The 18,786-nt window shown below is 36.5% G+C and overlaps 1 protein-coding gene across 5 annotated transcripts in view; it reads right to left on the reverse strand.

Moving 5' to 3' along the window:
- COL11A1 (collagen type XI alpha 1 chain) overlaps positions 1–18,786 on the reverse strand; it is a 169,484-nt gene that overhangs the window by 139,649 nt on the left and 11,049 nt on the right. For all 5 annotated transcript variants that reach the window (XM_074906694.1, XM_074906695.1, XM_074906693.1 and 2 more), the window contains exons 2-4: positions 11,597–11,764; positions 5,868–6,081; positions 3,013–3,175 (exon numbers count right to left, since the gene is read on the reverse strand). In XM_074906694.1, the coding sequence (XP_074762795.1) occupies positions 3,013–3,175; positions 5,868–6,081; positions 11,597–11,764 (545 nt within the window). The remainder of the gene's footprint in view (positions 1–3,012; positions 3,176–5,867; positions 6,082–11,596; positions 11,765–18,786) is intronic.

The following is an 18,786-nucleotide window of genomic DNA, read 5'->3' on the forward strand; positions in this document are numbered from 1 at the left end:
GAATGTTGTTTAGAGAGTAGAAAAACATGAGAGTAGAAAAACATGAGACAACCTCAAAAAACCTAGATTATGTTTTGCTTGGCCAGATCTTGAAGGACACATATCATTAAAACCGTATATGTCACAGTACTTTGTTTAAACTTTGAGGGACATTCTAATGGCCTATTTTCAACACATACACATCTAACTAAAGATTTTAATAACTGAACATAGGTATAAATGTACCCATGGTGGCTTTACAGTAAAAGAGAAAGCAGAATAATATAACTGAATAGAGGCATAAATTAATAACAGAACATAGGTATATGAATATGAAATATTCACATACATAACTGAACATAGGCAGAAATGTACCCATGGTGGCTGTACAGTAAAAGAGAAAGCAGAAATCTATTCCAAGATAAAAGACTGTAAGCTTCTAATTTAAGTAAGAGACTTCAGACTAAATATAAACTCCCAGCAATTGCAAGAACAGTCTTTCAAAAATGTAACTGATTTCTCTGAATGAAACATAGGGGTGCAATCACTTAAGTAAGGAAACCTAATCACGGAAGGAATGAAGAAATGTACAGTGATGTTACATATGGTAGAAATGTTGCTGTTCTCAGTGCTGAATGTTAAGATTCAGCCTGTAAACTGACTTTACAGACATCTGCCTGATTTCTTTCATGAGTAAAAGAATTTTTCTTCTTATTGGGTCTCATCTGGAATTGAAGCACCGACTTGCCATGTCAGTGTGGGGAAGATATCAGTGAAAAATCTGACATTCCTTTTTCACCCTTTAACACATGACAAAAACCCTCAGAGAAAAACATTTTTATTTAAGTCATTCTAGCACATTTTGTTAAAGTTATATCCTCATGCCCATGTTGATATCATGTAAGTTAAAGTTCAATAAAAATGTAGGGTCATTTTGGGGGTTTCTTCAGGTAATCTGCTAATTCTGATTTTTAAGTACCAATCGCAATTTGCTACATATGTCTTCATCCAACTTTACTGACTCTTCCAACAGCTGCTAACCAAAAAATAATTGCATTCAAACACATCCCTTTCCATCTCTTTGTCCCCTATAGGGCTTCAAAGAGCAGAGGGAATTGTATACACAACTGCAAAAGGTACGGATAGAGGAAACTATTAGTGAGGAAGAACTGCTAGAGTAGGAATTATTCTGCCTTAAAACAGTTACTCTTTGTCATGAGTCAAAGTTTCATGTTTCTTTCTGAGTGGTTAATAACTTTGGTGACACAAGAATGTAATAGAAGAAAATTTTCTGAACTGTCATTTTATTTACCCCTTAGATAACCTATGGTCGTTCTGTATTCCCACAGGAATGGTCTTATTCACTCTTTAACAATTTTTTTTGAGGAATTAATATTTAATACTGTTTAAAATATAGAGGACAGATGTAATATCTTAATAGTAAACAACTTCAGAGACAAAAGGCCCCTACCATGCTTCTCTTCTATTAAATGTGTTACTTAATGCAAATGATTAAAACAAATATCTCCCTTTATGCACATACCATCAACCACTGCACTTATTTTCAAACAACTACTTACAATCATTTCAGCACCTCTGAAACTTCAGACAGGCCTTTTTATTTAGAAATTGTACTGAATAAAACAAACTAAACACCAATGTTTACTTATTATGCACTTCCCTCCTTGACGAATTTTAAAATGGTTACAAAGGCCAGGGCCTGTTGCCTTAGTTTCTATTAGAATCTAAAACCACTTGTAAAACACTAACAAAATATCAGTTTATCTACTTTTTCGTTTTTTTGCTGAGTTCTTTTTACTTATGTATATTAACATTGCACATATTCTGGCAATCTATTGCCTAATACATATATTGTGGGACTTGTTTTCTGACCTAAGAAAGAAATACAAATGAAAATTGAAAGTCATTATCCCCTGTGGAGACCTGAACTCCTTGTCCCACCTCATATAAGGCATCTGTAGAAATCATCTCCAAATGGGAAATAATGTCCCTCAGATGTGCAAATTGTATTGGGGCCACAGGTAAATTAGGCTGTCAATACAAACACATCACACTGGTTGACCCATTAAATCATCCCAGAAATTTCTCCATTCAAAAGCTCATGTTTCATCATGTCCATGGAAATGAAAGATCACAATGCCACAATGTTACACTCAAAATATTTCCTCTCTTGATACCAATGCAGCTTCTCAAGCCTATGCCTTACTTAAAGCTAGGATTACAGCTCTGGACATTTATGGAGCACCAGTGTATGAAGTGAACTACTGATCTGTATTTTCTTATTTTTCAATTTTCACTTGACAGTTTTGACTGTTGTATAACAATATTATAAAAGATTTAGAGAAGCTTCATTATTAGCCTGTAAAAATAATCGTTGACATAAGGATTCTACCTAGAAAGGCCTCATGATTGGCAGTCACATTCTTCCTTAGAGGTATTTTACCCTTCCTATATGTACTTCTTGGCCAGTAAGTGATGGAAACATATATGTCCTTATTGCCAAAGTATGTCCCAGTTACTGGAAAGAGTAATAAGTGGGATAAACAATATAATGGATTCATATTACACAGAAAACTTTCCAGGTCCTTCTCCCCTCTCTCAAATATGTTAGCATGCACAAATATCTGTAAATGTTTAAGAAAGACAGAAATAAAATGATTCAGTATAAAACTACTCAACTTTCCCAGATTAATTCTCCAAAATATCTCAAGTATCTCAATATTAGGCAGAAAGACAAAAAAAGCAAGCCCTTTCCAGATACAACATAATCTAAAGGACAGAAAAATGTGTCATATCTTCCAACAATAGAGGCACTTCCTTGTTCTCTTTCATTTCAGCCTATCCTAACAGGTTCTATAAATCAAAGTTTCTACATTATACCAGCTATTGCCCTAAAAAAATATTCTGATTTGCATTAAGCACTTCACCCAACACAAAATCACTCAATTCCATTTGATCACTATCACCCAACACAAAATCACTCAATTCCATTTGTTCAGTATTGATTTTTACCTCAAAAACTTCTTCATCCAGAATCCTGGTTCCAAAGACAGTGATGCCATTGGTGTCCACAACTGTTTTGTCACTTCTTTCAAGTGGTTTTGTAGTTTTTTTGTTACAGTCAACAATCATTGTAACACTTTTCTTCTCCACGCTAATAGCTACTCGATGCCACCTATTAAAAAAAAAAAAAACAACATATAAATCTACTGTAGTTTATGTTTTTAAAACTAGGTCATTGTGTTCTTATCTAGACAATTTATTGCAGATTGTGCACCAATCAAGTCACAGACAGAATTTTAAATGTCTCAATTTACTTCTTTCTTTCATACGTACACAAATGTACACAATGTTTTGTCTATCTACTATGTAACTTCTGTCCCTTAGAACAGAGGAATCTCATCCATAGGTCATTATGAATATCCTATATAAAATAAAATTCAAGCTGGCCTCCGAAGCTTTACCCAGAGAACATTAGTAAATTCAAATTAGAAGTGCATGCACTGTTTACATTTTATTAGATTGAATGACCACAGGTTTTATGAATGTGTTTGATTTTCCAAATTACTTAGGGAATTACCTGTGCAAATATATTTAATCCAGCATATTATTCTTTGTTATTTACATTTTCCTATTTGTTCTCTGTGATCAGCCACCAAAATTTTACCATGCTGTTTTTGAATGTATCGTATAGCTATAGATATTTTTCAAAGATGTACAACAGTTCCAACATAGATGCTTTTCAAGCAACTTACAAATGCTTGCCAATATTCCTGCAACAATAGCTTTGCCTGCATAAATATTCCCCAAAGAGTGAATGAAGCAATTCAGAATACTGACAAATTGTTCTATTTTAAAAACATTTGAGAATAAAGTTTTGTACAATTTGCCCAACTATACTATGTTCCTTATAAGAGTTTAGTATCATGGCAGACCACTTTAGTTTAATTAACCTCTCTGCTATGACAACTTGAATATCTAAGAGAAAGGCCACTCTGTAATCTAACATAGAGCAATACATCAAAGAATCTTTGATAGACCATGGCAAAAAGTGTCGAAGTATGTCATATTAGTAACTGGTAAGAGGAAGGAGGGAATCAAATTATTTTAGTTGGCATTTGTGGCACTAAGATTGTCTAAATCAGAGAGACAGCTTAGATCATTGTTACAAAGAGCTTCTGTATATCAAAAGGAACACCTCGAAGCTAATGGAATCTGACTATTAAACAGTATCACTGAGCAAGAACTTTAATTCCATGTTTTCTCTGGAACGTGGTTAAACATTATCATTATAAAAGCAAACTGTGCATGCATCCTCAGACACATTACACTGTTTACACTTTTAAAATATATCTCATTTTGAGATGATGATTGTTGTCCCAGATCCTTCATAAAATAGCTGAGTCAAAAGAAAATTGTCGGTCTGTCTTTTGAAAGCATGTAGAAGCTGAAAGCATGAAATCATAGCTCACTGTTGACATCATTGTCTCCAGTTGATTTAGAAGTTGTATGGTCTCACTGCAGGAAACCGTACCAAACCAAGCTCACTTTGATTTCTTCATTTTTATCAGTTTCTCAACATTTTGTATGAAATACTGAAATCCATGTCAAAACTTTTGTTATTTAGAGGAAGTCAATGGAAAAAGAAAAAGATTGCTGCTTAGTTTTATCACTTCTTCTGCTAGGGAAATCCATCAGGTTTAGGTTTCATGGTATAATTCCTTTATCTGGTATAATGCAAGGGCTACAAGTCAATTAATTTTTTTCTTTTTTATCCTTTATTTCTTTATAAACATATTTCATTATAGTTGAATTTTTGCCCTTCCTTCTCTACTGATTTGTTTTCTTTTTCTTTAATAGAATTTAACTCTGTGTATCTCTGAAGACTGTGGCTGCTCTTCCTGGACTGCATCACAATAAAAAAAAAAAAGCCTATGAAAGAATGAATGTCCATTAACAAGCACTAGAAAGACATTCCCAGAGAATGATTGCTTGTCTACAAAGGGAAGTTAAGTATAAAAAATTAACAACTGCATTAGTAATGTAATAGATGTTTGAGATTAATTACCTTTACTGAGGCTGCAGTGTAAGTCCTTGCAGCAATTCAGATTAATTGTCATAGAATCATAGAATGGTTTGGGTTGGAAGGGACCTTAAAAACCATCTAGTTCCAAGCCCCCTGCCCTGGGCAGGGACACCTTCCACTAGCCCAGGTTGCTCAAAGCCCCGTCCAACCTGGCCTTGAACACTGCCAGGGAGGGGGCAGTCACAGCTTCTCTGGGAAACCTGTGCCAGTGTCTCAACCTCACAGTAAATAATTTCTTCCTTAGATCTAACCTAAGTCTATCCTCTTTCAGTTTCAGTCTTATCCATGTTATTCTTCCTTGATTTCCTTATATATAGACACCTCAAACCATCTTATTTATCTGCTATTTTGGTTCAGGACAAGAGAAATGTTATGCTACCTTGTCAATTTGTCTTCACTCTGTCTATCATCTTCAAATGGACAAGACAGCCCTTCTAGTGAAACTATTCCTTGAGCCTTTTTGAAAACAGAGTTTCTTTCTATATCGCACAGAAAGAATCTTCATATGTTTAGTTTTTGTGGGTTTAACTTCTATGACTATTTGTTCACTCTTGATTTATAGAAATGGCAAATAAGAAGGGTGGTTTGGCTTTATTTGTGGCTGTATACACCATTTGAAGCTGGAACAGCTGCAAAGGTTCTCTGTTTTGTACCACAGAAGTCCATCTAGCTGGAAATTGTTACTGATTTATTTAAATATTTCAGATAACTGTTTGTAAAGACTGTATCACCTATACAGGGGTCTGTGGTATTATTTGTCATCTTAAAATTTTACACTTACTTGCCATCAGCAATGTTGACTGTTCTGAAAAGAGGATAGTCTTCTGGGGCAGGTTTTCCATTTTGGTCTTCAAACAGGAAGACAGGGGATCTACCAACTTCAACACCTACTTGCTGAATTCCTTGCTCATTGTAGACAGACAAAAGGAAGGACTGGATACCTTTTTTAGGTTTTACTGTCATTAATATTGAAAAATCTTCTGGAAAATCTCCACCTGTAAGCAAAGTGATATATACAGTTACAAATTCAGAAAAGATGAAACCATTCTGACTCATCTACCTGAACTTGTGCAAAGCTTTTGACACTGTTGTGCATGACATCCCTGTCTTTAAATTGGAGACACATGAATCTGATGGATGCACCACTCAGCGAATTGGCTGGATGGCAGCACTCAAAGAATTGCAGTCAACAGCTCGATGTCCAAGTGGAGAGTAGTGGTGAGTGGTGTTCCTCAGGTGTCAGTGTTGGACCAGTACTTTTTAACATTTTGTCAGCAACATGGACAGTGGGATTGAGTGCACCCTCAGCAGTTTGCCAACAACACCAAGCTGTGTGGTGCAGTCAACCCGCTGGAGGGAAGGGATGTGCCAACCAGAGGGACCTTGACAGGCTGGAGAAGTGGGCCTGTGCAAACTCATGAAGTTCAACAAGGCCAAGTGCACATGGGTTGGGGCAATCCCAAGCATAAATACAGGCTGGGCGAAGAGTGGATTGAGAGCAGCCCTGCAGAGAGAGACTTGGGAGAAGTAGTGAATGGAAAACTGACAGCCAGGAATGTGCACTCATGGCCTAGAAATCCAAATGTATCCTGGGGTGCATCAAGAGAAGTGTGGCCAGCAGGTTGAGGGAGGGGATTCTCCCCCTCTGCTCCACTCTCATGAGACCCCACCTGGAGTCCTGTGTCCAGCTCTGGGGCCCCCAACATAAGAAGGACATGGACCTGCTCAAGCGGGTTTGGAGGAGGCCACAAAAATGATCAGTGGGCTGGAGCACCTCCCTTATGAGGACAGGCTGAAAGAGTTGGGGTTGTTCAGCCTGGAGAAGAGAAGGCTCCAGGGAGACCTTATAGCGGCCTTCCAGTGCTTAAAGGGGGCTACAGGAAAGGTGGGGAGGGGCTCTTTATCAGGGGGTGTAGGGATAGGATGAGGAGTAACAATTTTAAACTGAAAGAGGGGAGATTTAGATTAGATCTAAGGAAGAAATTATTTACTGTGAGGGTGGTGAGGCAGTGGCACAGGTTTCCCAGAGAAGCTGTGGCTGCCCCCTCCCTGGCAGTGTTCAAGGCCGGGTTGGACGGGGCTTTGAGCAACCTGGGCTAGTGGAAGGTGTCCCTGCCCAGGGCAGGGGGTTGGAACTAGGTGAGCTTTAAGGTCCCTTCCAACCCAAACTATTCTATGATTTTATGATTCTTTAAAGATTTCTATTTTTCTGTAAGCATAGAAAATTCCACATACAAACTGTTGGGGCTTTTTAATTCTCCAAAATGAATAAATAAAAAATTACATGAAGAAAATTTTTTATCTCTTTTTTTTCTTTCTGGTCTCACTTAAATTCTTTAAAGATATACCTTAATGGTTCTTAAAAACATGACCTATAAATCTACTGTAAATTTATGTAATGATACAATATATGCAAGAACCATGATAATTTCACATTCCATATTTTTCTATTCATTCTTTTAGCAGTATTCTAATTTAAAACCATGCACTACAATTTCACTCAATAAAATAAGTATCCATGTTATAGCAAATATGTTCCCAGGCACTTCATCTCCCTTGATAACCAGTTGTTTTACTTTATCACAATTTATATTTGAGTCTTTCTAGAATATTATTGTCCATAAAATTGAAAAAATACATTACTAGCTTTATTTAATAGGAGTTTTAGTCAAAATCAAAAACCATTTAATTTTCATTTCTTCCCTGATGCTTTCTCTTTGAAGTAAAGATTAAGTATCAATCATTGTTTCAGTCTTTACAACTAAAAATAATTAAAATTAAAAGTGGATGTCATTTGTTTATAAAGGGAGGAGTGAGGTTTGTAGTCAGTACTGCTCCTGTTGAATCTGGTGGTAAATCTGCATTTCACTTGATGGGAAATCTATTAGGCTTAATAACAGATGAAGTGTAAAACAGATTCTGAAATTTGGAATATACATTGGATCCGTGTGGCTTCAGCTGAGATTTGACATGCAAGAAATAAAGGGATTAGAATCTAATCATAATGCTGGCAAGGCATATAGCTGCAACTTTGCGTACATGAGTGTGGGTAAAATGTTCTAAAACATTTTAACATAATACAATAAGGTTTAATAAAATCATGTATTACATTTTTGTAATGAATAAAAGTATGTAAGACTTTAATATTGAAAGCTGATTTAGGAATTGCTTCTTCCAATTGAGAAAATATAAGATTGTTTCCAAGACACGTATTGTAGGAAAACTGTTCCAGGATTCTACTGAGTCTTCTGTGAGGGCAAGCTATGGATGGCATTAACTCTTTAGTTACAAAAAGAAAACAAAATGCATAAAATCTTCATTGCTCTTTAAATAACATACTGCTCTTCTAAACAAAAAAATCCCTAGTCTTAATATATTGCTTGCTGCAATGTTATTTTATGTGCTTCCCATCATCATTTTTACATTGCTGTAGAAGGCTGTTGAAACACTGTAGTAATATAGACCACTTTGGAGCTTGTTTTGTCATGATGTCTTGAAGGGATCAAAGCTCAATAAATAGGAAGCATTTCATTTACTCTGGTGAGCCTTTAGTTAAGTTTTTTAATGACAAAGCAAACCTGCTAGTTTACAAATTAAATTAAATTTATGTTATATCTTTTAACAACAGAATAAACAGATGAGGAAAAAAAAGGAAAAGAAAGAGAAAAGATGACTGTCAACAAAAGCCAAAGAAATTATCTGAAAAGCACTGAACACTTGCCCTGTCTGCACTGTTAAGCTGAAAGATATGTTGAAAACACTCAAGACAGGTGACACTAGTTCACCTAGTCTGGGCATGTGCTCTTCAAACCAGTAACATCCTGTGAAAAAAAACCCTAGGTGCTTTCTAAGAAAGGTGACCAAAAATGAGTCATGTGCCTCAGTTCAGTAGTTTCTGTTAATCACTGCTGTGACTTAATATTCCCAAATGTTTTATCTTGCACCTACATTGTGTAATTATAAGTAAATTTCCTCCAAACACAATTTTGATTGAAAAGTCAAAAAATGATTGACATTCTAACACGTAAAACTTTATGTATTGTTATGTATATATAGTTCATGGACACATATCTAGAATAGTTATCAAAGTCTTCTCAACAACTTTTAAATGTCTTGTTTATTGGTATGGTTCTATTTGTATAATAATCAAAAATAACAGTAACAATTGGAGGGAAAATTGCTAGAAAAATCTTTGCATATGTATGGGTTGCCATTCCTGTTATTCCTATATGCTTTTGTAAGAGATAACTGAGAGCATATAAAGAAAGAGTACAACAAAAATCTAAGCAGTTATCTTTACCAGTCTTCCAGTCAGTGAAATCAATGCCTAATATATTCTAGGAAGTTGGCAAATATTATTAGATCCATTTTTAAAAGACGGCTATACTGATGCTCCCAGCTTTTGCCATTCATAGCTCCCTTTGAGCTATAGTAGCTAAAAGATACTTATACTTCCTGATGAGTTATAGGAGTTAGATGAAAGGAAGCATAGGATGCATTGCAACTTGTATTGTTCAGCTAAAATGGTGTCTGATAACTCAGTCTTATCTTGGCTGTCTTCTGTAGTCTTTCCACTACTAGAGCACTAAGAAAAAGGGACATGATCACTCAAATATCTAAGAAAAATCTCTGTACAAGACAGATTTCTTATGGTGGGGAGAGGATGCCTGTTCTGCGAGATTCAAAAGGAAGTAATTTCTATAATCACTTCCAAAAAATTGTATCTAGGTTCTTTACTGAAGCAGAGGACAGCATGACATTTCCCTGTATTAAGCAAAGTTTTGTGGTGGCTTCTTTTTATACTGTGAGTGAGCAATGCTTTTTGTCTCCTGCACAGAAAAGTGTTGCAACAGATTGGTAAAAATCAAGCAAACTCATTCCAGTTGTAAAGCAGAAATTGAAAACCTTAATAAGAAGAGTACCTAAATTAAAGCAATCAAAGGCTACAGAAATTTAGATGTCAGCCAACAACATGAGGTACTTATTTGTTCTGGCATTCAAGAATCATATGAACAGTTATTACTACAGCTGCCAGATCTCCTCTTTAGGCTACGATTTGATTGATTGAATAAGTGGAAGACAACCCAAGCTCTCAGACTTCCAGTTCTAGACTTTCAGGCTTTGATTTAGCAGAAGGTGCTTGTACTGGTCTAAACTTTCAAAAATATCAGTGATTCCAAGTCAGCTTAATCTCCTGTCCATTTGTATCTGAATGTTCGTTTAAAGTCTTTTGTTGTACCACTTGGCTTCAATGACACATATTGTAAAACTCAGAATATAAAGGTGCCAATTTATTACACTGGGTAACTTGAGCAGTTTTTCAATACATTGGATCATTTTAGCATTTTTTAAAATAAAAAGCAGCCCATATTCTGATAACGTTACTTAAGTGAAGTAATAATTAATTATACACATAGTCACAGTAGTATTAGCAAGCACTGCAGACTGTGATGTGCCATTCAGTGAAAGAAATTTTTAGCCAGATAGCTCTGTTAACTATATGGAACTCAGTTGAGAGGATATATTAAAAACTGAAGAAATGTGTTAAAAAATAATATAAATATTGTATCTGTAGAGAATTTTGCTTTGATTTTTCTTCCATAAATAAAAAAGTAAATCGATGAGTTAAGTGAACATGTAAGTAACGCTTGAACTGTGCATAGCTGTTTCCCATGTTGCTCTGGGAACACCTTATTACTACAAAATAATGTATGTTTCCCCTTTTTATAGATCTTGGATGATATCTATATGATTCCTACTTAGAAAGACAAAAAAGAAAGCATTTTCTTTTGCCAACATCTAATACATATGTTTATAGAAAGGCTTGTTCAAACACTGCATTATATATCAAAGCAGAAGAATTAAATGTTCCATAATTTTGGTTTTTAATATTCTTACTATCAATTTCCTCAATAGTTTGGGTCAAGTGACAAGTGACAGCAAAATAATGGAACAAGTCTCTTCAATATCCACAGAATCTTTTCCAAAATGTGATTATTTCATTTTAAGAGCAATTTGACAGAAGATGGAATCACATTATCTGTTATCCACAACTAGCTTTGTTTAGTCCCCCAGATACTCAGGTAATTCTTAACAGATGGTACTTCTGGGAATGATTTTGCAATGGCCAACCACAACTTATTTCTCCTACTGCAGCATTACTCCAGGAAGTATTGCTTTTAAATGGACTACTGAAACTGGAGGAAACTTGCCAATGCCAACAAATAAGCTTTCCATCAGATAGCATCATGAAAGAACAGGTAATATCACTTACAGGCCAATTCTGCCAATGACACAGAATTTGACGAAGAGCTTTATAACTGAAGCCAATAAAAACTGACTCATTCAGTGGATAAAAAGCATATCCTGTCATTCGTATGCAGGCCCAATTCTAGGGTTAGCAGAAGTGGTTTGTGGTACTGATGATGGACTACATACTGTGCTTTAGATACTATAGGAACATAGGCAATAAGATAATTTATCACAGTAATAGGTTTCTGACAATCTTACCTGGGTACAGCTGCTTTGTTGGGGCACTCAGCTGTGCAGTTTTTGAAACTCTGTAGGCGACATCTGATCCTTTTGAATCCCTTCTGTTAGTGCAAAATCCTGCTGTTCTTGATACCCCTTCTGGTGAATTGTGAAATTCTAATGCTTTTAGCACATCAACAGGTTCAGCTGACAATGAAAAAAACAACAAACAAACAAAAAACCAAACCAAAACAAACAAACAAACAAAAAAGGAATTATTCATCTTGCATCTCTACAGTATGCAGCCTCTAAAAAGGATATTAATTTAATTGCATAAGCATATGTGTAATCATAGCAGTAGCTGCATCCTATATTGATTTATTACAGATTACTCTTACACCAGAATATTATTTTAACAGGATCATTAATTTTTAAACACATAAGAGTTCATCCCATCCAATGTACTTGTTATGGTCAGATTTTCAAACTTGACTACACACTGAAAATCACTGTTTCCCAAACACAGAGAACCTTGGTGATTAAAACTTACAATACATTATTTTAATGAGTGATTTCTAAGAAGTGGAATTGATTTTAAAAGTTTGCACAAGTTTCAGAAGCATTAAGCTACTAATAATCTGCTATCAGAAACTCGTCTGTTGCTAATATTAAAATATGTTCCGATCACACACTTTCTCAGACACAAAATGATAAAGAAGAAGATAGTGTCATTTCTCATCCAGTTAGATATATAAAATCTGTTTTGCCTGTAAGGAATGAAAGGACTGAATCACAGGCTTTCATTATTTCCAAGCTAAAATTCAAATGGACTTGTTTTGTACTTTAGAACCCAAGTACAATCAGGTTGCATTTATGCTCAGTGTCTATTATTTAAAGTTGAAATCCAGAGCTGTTACCACACTGATATTGATACAAAATTATTTAGAGAGGTATATATAAAGCCAACAACAAAACTTTATTCTTTAAAAGTTCACAGTGGCAAAAGGGCCAAGTACTGAATGGACAAGCACTTCAACAGAAGCAGTGAGACAACACAGTCTGCCTACTGCAGAAAATTAAGATGTTCACTCTCATGGTCCCTAGAGATCATGGCTTAAGATATTTTTTTTTTGAGTGGAAACAGAATTTCAACAGACCATTTTTGCACTGAGATTATTCTGCAGTTTTTATGTCAGCAAACTCATAACCACTTTATCTGGAAAGACAAAGTTTTACATGACTTTCACTAATAAAACTAAGAAATGTGTTTGGTAAATATGACCCTTCTTCATGCCTCTGAACTACACTGTGGCATTAACTATAGCTAATTCATTCTCTGTTATTATTCATTTTATGTGTCAACAAATATCAACTTAAGGCCCCAAATTCACTGGGTGAGAATATTCATCTATTTGAACAACTATTTGCAAACAAGAAGTGAAAGAGTGTAAAAACACAGGCAAAGTGATATTCTAATTAGAGTCACTGATGAAAACTTCTCCACATTCTTATTATTTGCACAGTTCTAAGCAGTGTTACTACTTCTGTCACTGTAGTATCTCAGAAGTCATTTCAGTATATTCACTATCAATAACATATATGAACAAAGTTAGGTTTAACTAGCTCATCCTATTAATCTCCTGGCATTGCCAAATATGAAGAACTCAGTTTTGTGGTTAAACCTATCTTCTAATAACACCAATAGTATATTCCTTAAAAATAAAATTTGACGTTTTCTCAATCAGTCTAGAATGCACATAACTTATTCCGTCTTAAAATATATTCACAAGAAAATGCTCGTGATCTTCTTAATTTTTTTTCACATGCAACTTCTCATTTCCTTTTTCCATCAGATCATGTTATCACATATAAACCAAATAGCCAATGTTTGTTGCAAGTTAATACATTCTGAACGAGTATGAGTACACACCTGAATTTAATTAAAATCTACATATCCTGCAGATTCAAGAAAATACATTTTAAAAGTCTAAAAATGAAAGTTTCAATAATGTACAAATTCTGAATCATTAGTCTTACCTCTTTGTTAAGTACTGACTAAATAATTTTAATGGATATAATGTATGTTCTATAGGCATTCCACACAATTCTTAAGTAACTAGCATACTGAAAGAACTGCCACACTTTTTTCTGGTAACCATGGCTATTTTTGCGGTACCTCTAATAATTTGAACTAGTAAAGCAATGTAGAACCAATCACTGGAAATATTAGTAAAAATTGTAAGTCACTGTATAAGTCAATCACTACTACAACTCTTTTTCCTTTGCGCTTTCCCATAATTCATACCAGATTCTTCATTATTTTTTAGAATAATGGCTGTTCTTTGCCTGGCTGACTGGGAGAGTATTCACCCATAAAGAAGATTATTCATTCCTCCCTGCTAGTTCTGCAGCTAAAAAACTTCCAGACAAGAAACAGAATAATAATAGAACAATCTTCAAACCACAAATTCCAAATAGTAAGAGCAAACATTTTGTTAATAGTCCATAGAAGACACTTATTTCCACAAACTGATTCACAAAATGTAAGTAGCAAAAACACTAGCCAATTTACAAGGACTGCTAGAAATGTAACTTGTCATAGGAATGACAAGTTATATGAAGTAATGTACACAAAAAGTTAATTAGTCTATCTCCAGAGATAACATGGCTGACTTACCAGTTACAGATCACAAGTAACAGAAACTGCTTCCCTAATTAATGTAAAAGATTTCAGATAACCCCTTGGACCAACAGTTAAAAAGTAAAGTTCTTTAGAAGTCTTTACATAAACCAGGCAGGAATGTATAAGATTTAATATGCTTCTTTACAAAAATTTGCTTTTGATAGAAACCTACATATCATTCAGTCTGTGAAATAAACAGACTGAGTTTGTGCCTCTTCCTCATAAATGCTTTTGCAACATTCTTATGTGTGTCATTTAACCTGGGCTTGATTCTCAATAGATGCAAGCCATCCTGTACTTCAGCTGGGAGGCAGCAGGCCTGGAAGTCTCCTCACAGCTGTTACTGCCACCTCCCAGCTAAAAACAGGTCTCACTTTGTATAGTACTTCTTCCCTGCACTCCTCCTGTGTCACATGTAGGGTTACTATATAGTGGGGTTTCTGCAGAAGAACCTTCTTTTTGCTAGTGAAAATTCTGTCTCAGTGAATTTTAGGAATTTTTTACATTTTCTGGAACTATGGCAACCTTGTTGGAGCAAGTGTTTAGTAGCACTGACCAGGCTGCCATGACATTAGTCTCCAAATTCTTGATGAGTTCACCCTGCATGTTTAGATGATCTGCTCAATGCCTCTACAGAAAGCACTAGACACAGCTGTTGTCAGTGTGCCACGGAGCACACACATGTAGGAAGCCAGTCAAAAATAATCAGCTCTTGAAAAACAACACCGCTTACATCCTAACTGGTTAGAGGTAAAATGAAATATAAAGGCTGACGAGAAGTCCTCGCACAGCCAACACTGGTCTGTTTAGAAGACCAGGGTAGAGCAGCAGGAAGACAGCTCACAGATCCAGGGAAGAGCATAGTCTGGAAGCTATCAGCTGAAACTGTGGCTTCTCTCTGCCAGTTTCTGTAGGTTCTGCAGTGCTCAGTGTCACTATCCTGGGAGCTTCAGCTCTTCCTGAAAACTGCCTCATTAGCATTCTGCTCCCACACGTTTTCTGGGAATGGTATGAAATAGCCAGAAACAGCACCGTTTGCCTGTTTGCATGGTCCATAAATTAAGATTACAGCTTGTATTTATATGGGGCAACATTAATGTTACCCATATATTGGCAGATCGAGGGTCTCTCGCAAGAACTTCCTTTTAGAGTGCATAAAGCAGCTTGCCTTCTAGTCCAATTTCCTTGGATAGTTTTCTCATAAGAGAAGCAAAGAAAACTTTAAGTTCATGATATATGATGAAATGAGTTTGCATCCTTCCAATTTGATGCTAAGATTTAAGATAGCAAGGAAACAACCAGCAAATAAGCATCATGCAGACATCTCTGTTCACCAGTTCTTCATGTGCAGTTAATTCTCCTTAGGGAAGTTAGACATCAGCTTTGAAAACTCAACTCTATTTGCCATGGCAAATTTGACAAAATGCAAGATCCAGACCCTGAAAGTGGGTCCCTTCCTGGAGATGTTTAAGGCCACACTGCACTGCTGCTTGAAGGCCACCTCCTGGAGGCAAGCCAGACAAAGCCTGTGTTCATCAGGGAAAGCCTGCTTCTTTCAGATTAAGCTCTCCTGAGTTTCAGGCTGCAGTCAAAAAGCATATTTCCACTGTGCTACTTTTCCACTGACAGAGAACCAACAGCAGGGAATCATTCTTCTCGCTAAATATTATAGTGCAAAGTTCAACAGCATACGTCCTTGATTCAAAAAAGTTCTGAGAGACATGTGCAAGTTTCACTGTCAGTTAACAGACTATACAGTAGTAGCCAGAGGAGAAGGATTTAAAAGCTCTGGGATTAATGCAATGAAAAGACAATTCTTCAAAAATCTCTTCTTAGAAGACAAAATTGTGTGAGACGGGAACCTGAGTGTCCTGGTAAGTGTAGTAAGAACCTGAGTGTCCTAGTGTCCTTTGAAGATATCAAACTGTTAATTATTTAGCTCCAGAATAACTTTCTGGTTTTCAAAAATAATAACAGTAAAGCACAAAAACAAATTAGTGATGTAACATCTCAAGACCTGATATAACTTGTAACTTGCAATATTTAAAACTGTAAAGCCAAATTCTGGTCTTCATTGCTGTGGTATGACTGAAGTACATCCATTCACTCAATGAGCTTTCCATATTTGTAGTGCTATGGATAAGAACATTTGGTACAGAACATTTCACATTAAATATAACCCCAAAACCTTATTTAATCTTCCTTGGCTTTCCTTTTAGCTTTCTTTCATAGGAACTAAATAGGAACCTTAGGGGGGAAAAAAAAAGATAGATTGACAGAAATATAAAATCTTCTATCTACTTTAAATGGTACTAAAATATGTGTAAAAGCATGTTAACTAAAAAGAAGAAATAAAACTTCTGTAAGCAGACCTATGCTGGAAATTAAAAGGATTCAGTGGAGTTAAGTAGTTGTAAACTGGATGCTAGATCACACTTTTACACTGCCAGGTCAGGACAGAATATCATGAGTGAACTACATGAGGAAAACTTCATGTGTTTTCTGTTTGCTTGGAGAGGAGGAAAGTGCCTACAAAAACTAACTTCCAATTTTGGTTAGCATTTTCAAGCCTAGACTTCCTGTATATACAATGACACACTTATTTTAAAGGCTATTACAATGCATTCTATTCAATGAATTAATAATCACATCTTTTAAAAACTTAATGCAATTATAAATAGAAAAAGAACCTCTGTAAAAATCCAGGCTACATTTTGGTCATATATTCACAGTTAAAAATATCATAGCTTTCATTTCATTCCACAATCTCTAAAATGAAATAAAATCTCTGATGTATTATGCCTATTAATACTGATACTACACATATGGATCAAATTCTGATGCCTTTATATTGCATTATACTTAAAAACTACCGCCATTATTCAATGTGATTTCTTCTGGAGTTAAGTAAAAGCTGGTGAAAAATGCAGATTCGTTTCTAATATGCTATAATGTCATAAACAGCACCCATTATACAAGATCAGAGGACTTGCTTCCTTCACTGTGACTTCCTGATACATTTGAGCTGAAATCTATTACATAATAGGGCTCTACCTCTCTTTTGGTGGAAACTGTCCATGAAGGGAGGTTCCCAGGTGCCATAACAACACAGGTTATGATATCAGAGAAACAAGGGACTGAGAAACTGTACAACAATGCAGAAACTGAAGTCCTTTGGCCACACAGTCTGTGCTGATGACCTACTCAATATGTGACATCAAGCCTCTTTGTCTTAAGGTTGAGTTCAGTTTTCAGTGCAAATGTTTAGCTTTTCCACATCTTTCTATGGGAATGCTTTTTGTAGATGACTACATAACCCTGGGTAAAAGGATATACATTACAAGCAAGGACAAGTTGTATCAGATGCAAGAAAATTTGCATTGGAATGGTCAGGTCTGGTTCATAACATTTGAATTTATTTAAATGAAGATGGTAATTAAATGAATGGTGTTTAATCATGTTTTCTCAGTTTATAAAATATGTATCCTGTCTGTAACTGAGATTGTGGCAAACTTAGTATCTCAGTGACAGGCAATAAAATTTCTTGTTTGTACTTCAGCAGCCACCATCAAAAATCTGCATTGTGATAAAGCTCATCTAATCCTGAAAAAACTGTACAGAACATAAAAAAGATGGATCAGCAGTGCATCTAATAGTGCAATGTCATCTTTGGAATTATACCAGCAGCAATCAAAAAGGTAAAATCCATACATATGAAAGGGAGGTCCTGCTTGACAAACCTGATCTCCTTCTAATGACAGGGCGACCTGCTCTTTGGATGAGGGAAAGGCTGTGGATGCAGTTTACCTTGAATTTAGCAAGGCCTTTGACACCATTTCCCACAGCATTCTCCTGGTGAAACTGGCTGCTCATGGCTTGGATGGGCACACACTTCACTGGGTAAAAAACTGGCTGGGTGGCCGGGCCCAAAGAGTTGTGGTGAACGGAGTCAAATCCGGTTGATGACCGGTCATGACTGGTGTCCCCCAGGGCTCGGTTTTGGGGCCACTCCTGTTTAACATCTTTATTGATGCTCTAGACGAGGGGATCGAGTACACCCTCAGTCAGTTTGCAGATGACACCAAGTTGGGTGGGAATGTTGATCGGCTCGAGGGTAGGGAGGCTCTGCAGAGAGACCTGGACAGGCTGGAGCCATGGGCTGAGGCCAACTGGAGGAGTTTCACTAAGGGCAAATGCCGGGGGCTGCCCTTGGGCCACAACAACCCCCAGCAGCGCTACAGGCTTGGGGAGGAGTGGCTGGAGAGCTGCCAGTCAGAGAGGGACCTGGGGGTGCTGATTGACAGCCGGCTGAACAGGAGCCAGCAGTGTGCCCAGGGGGCCAAGAAGGCCAATGGCATCCTGGCTTGTGTCAGCAATAGCGTGGCCAGCAGGGACAGGGAAGGGATCTTACCCCTGTACTCGGCACTGGTGAGGCCGCCCCTCGATTCCTGTGTTCAGTTTTGGGCCCCTCACTACTAAAAGGACATTGAATGACTTGAGCGTGTCCAGAGAAGGGCAATGGAGCTGGTGCAGGGTCTGGAGCACA

The sequence above is a fragment of the Athene noctua genome, chromosome 5 (assembly GCF_965140245.1).
Source record: "Athene noctua chromosome 5, bAthNoc1.hap1.1, whole genome shotgun sequence".
NCBI classification, from domain to species: domain Eukaryota; kingdom Metazoa; phylum Chordata; class Aves; order Strigiformes; family Strigidae; genus Athene; species Athene noctua.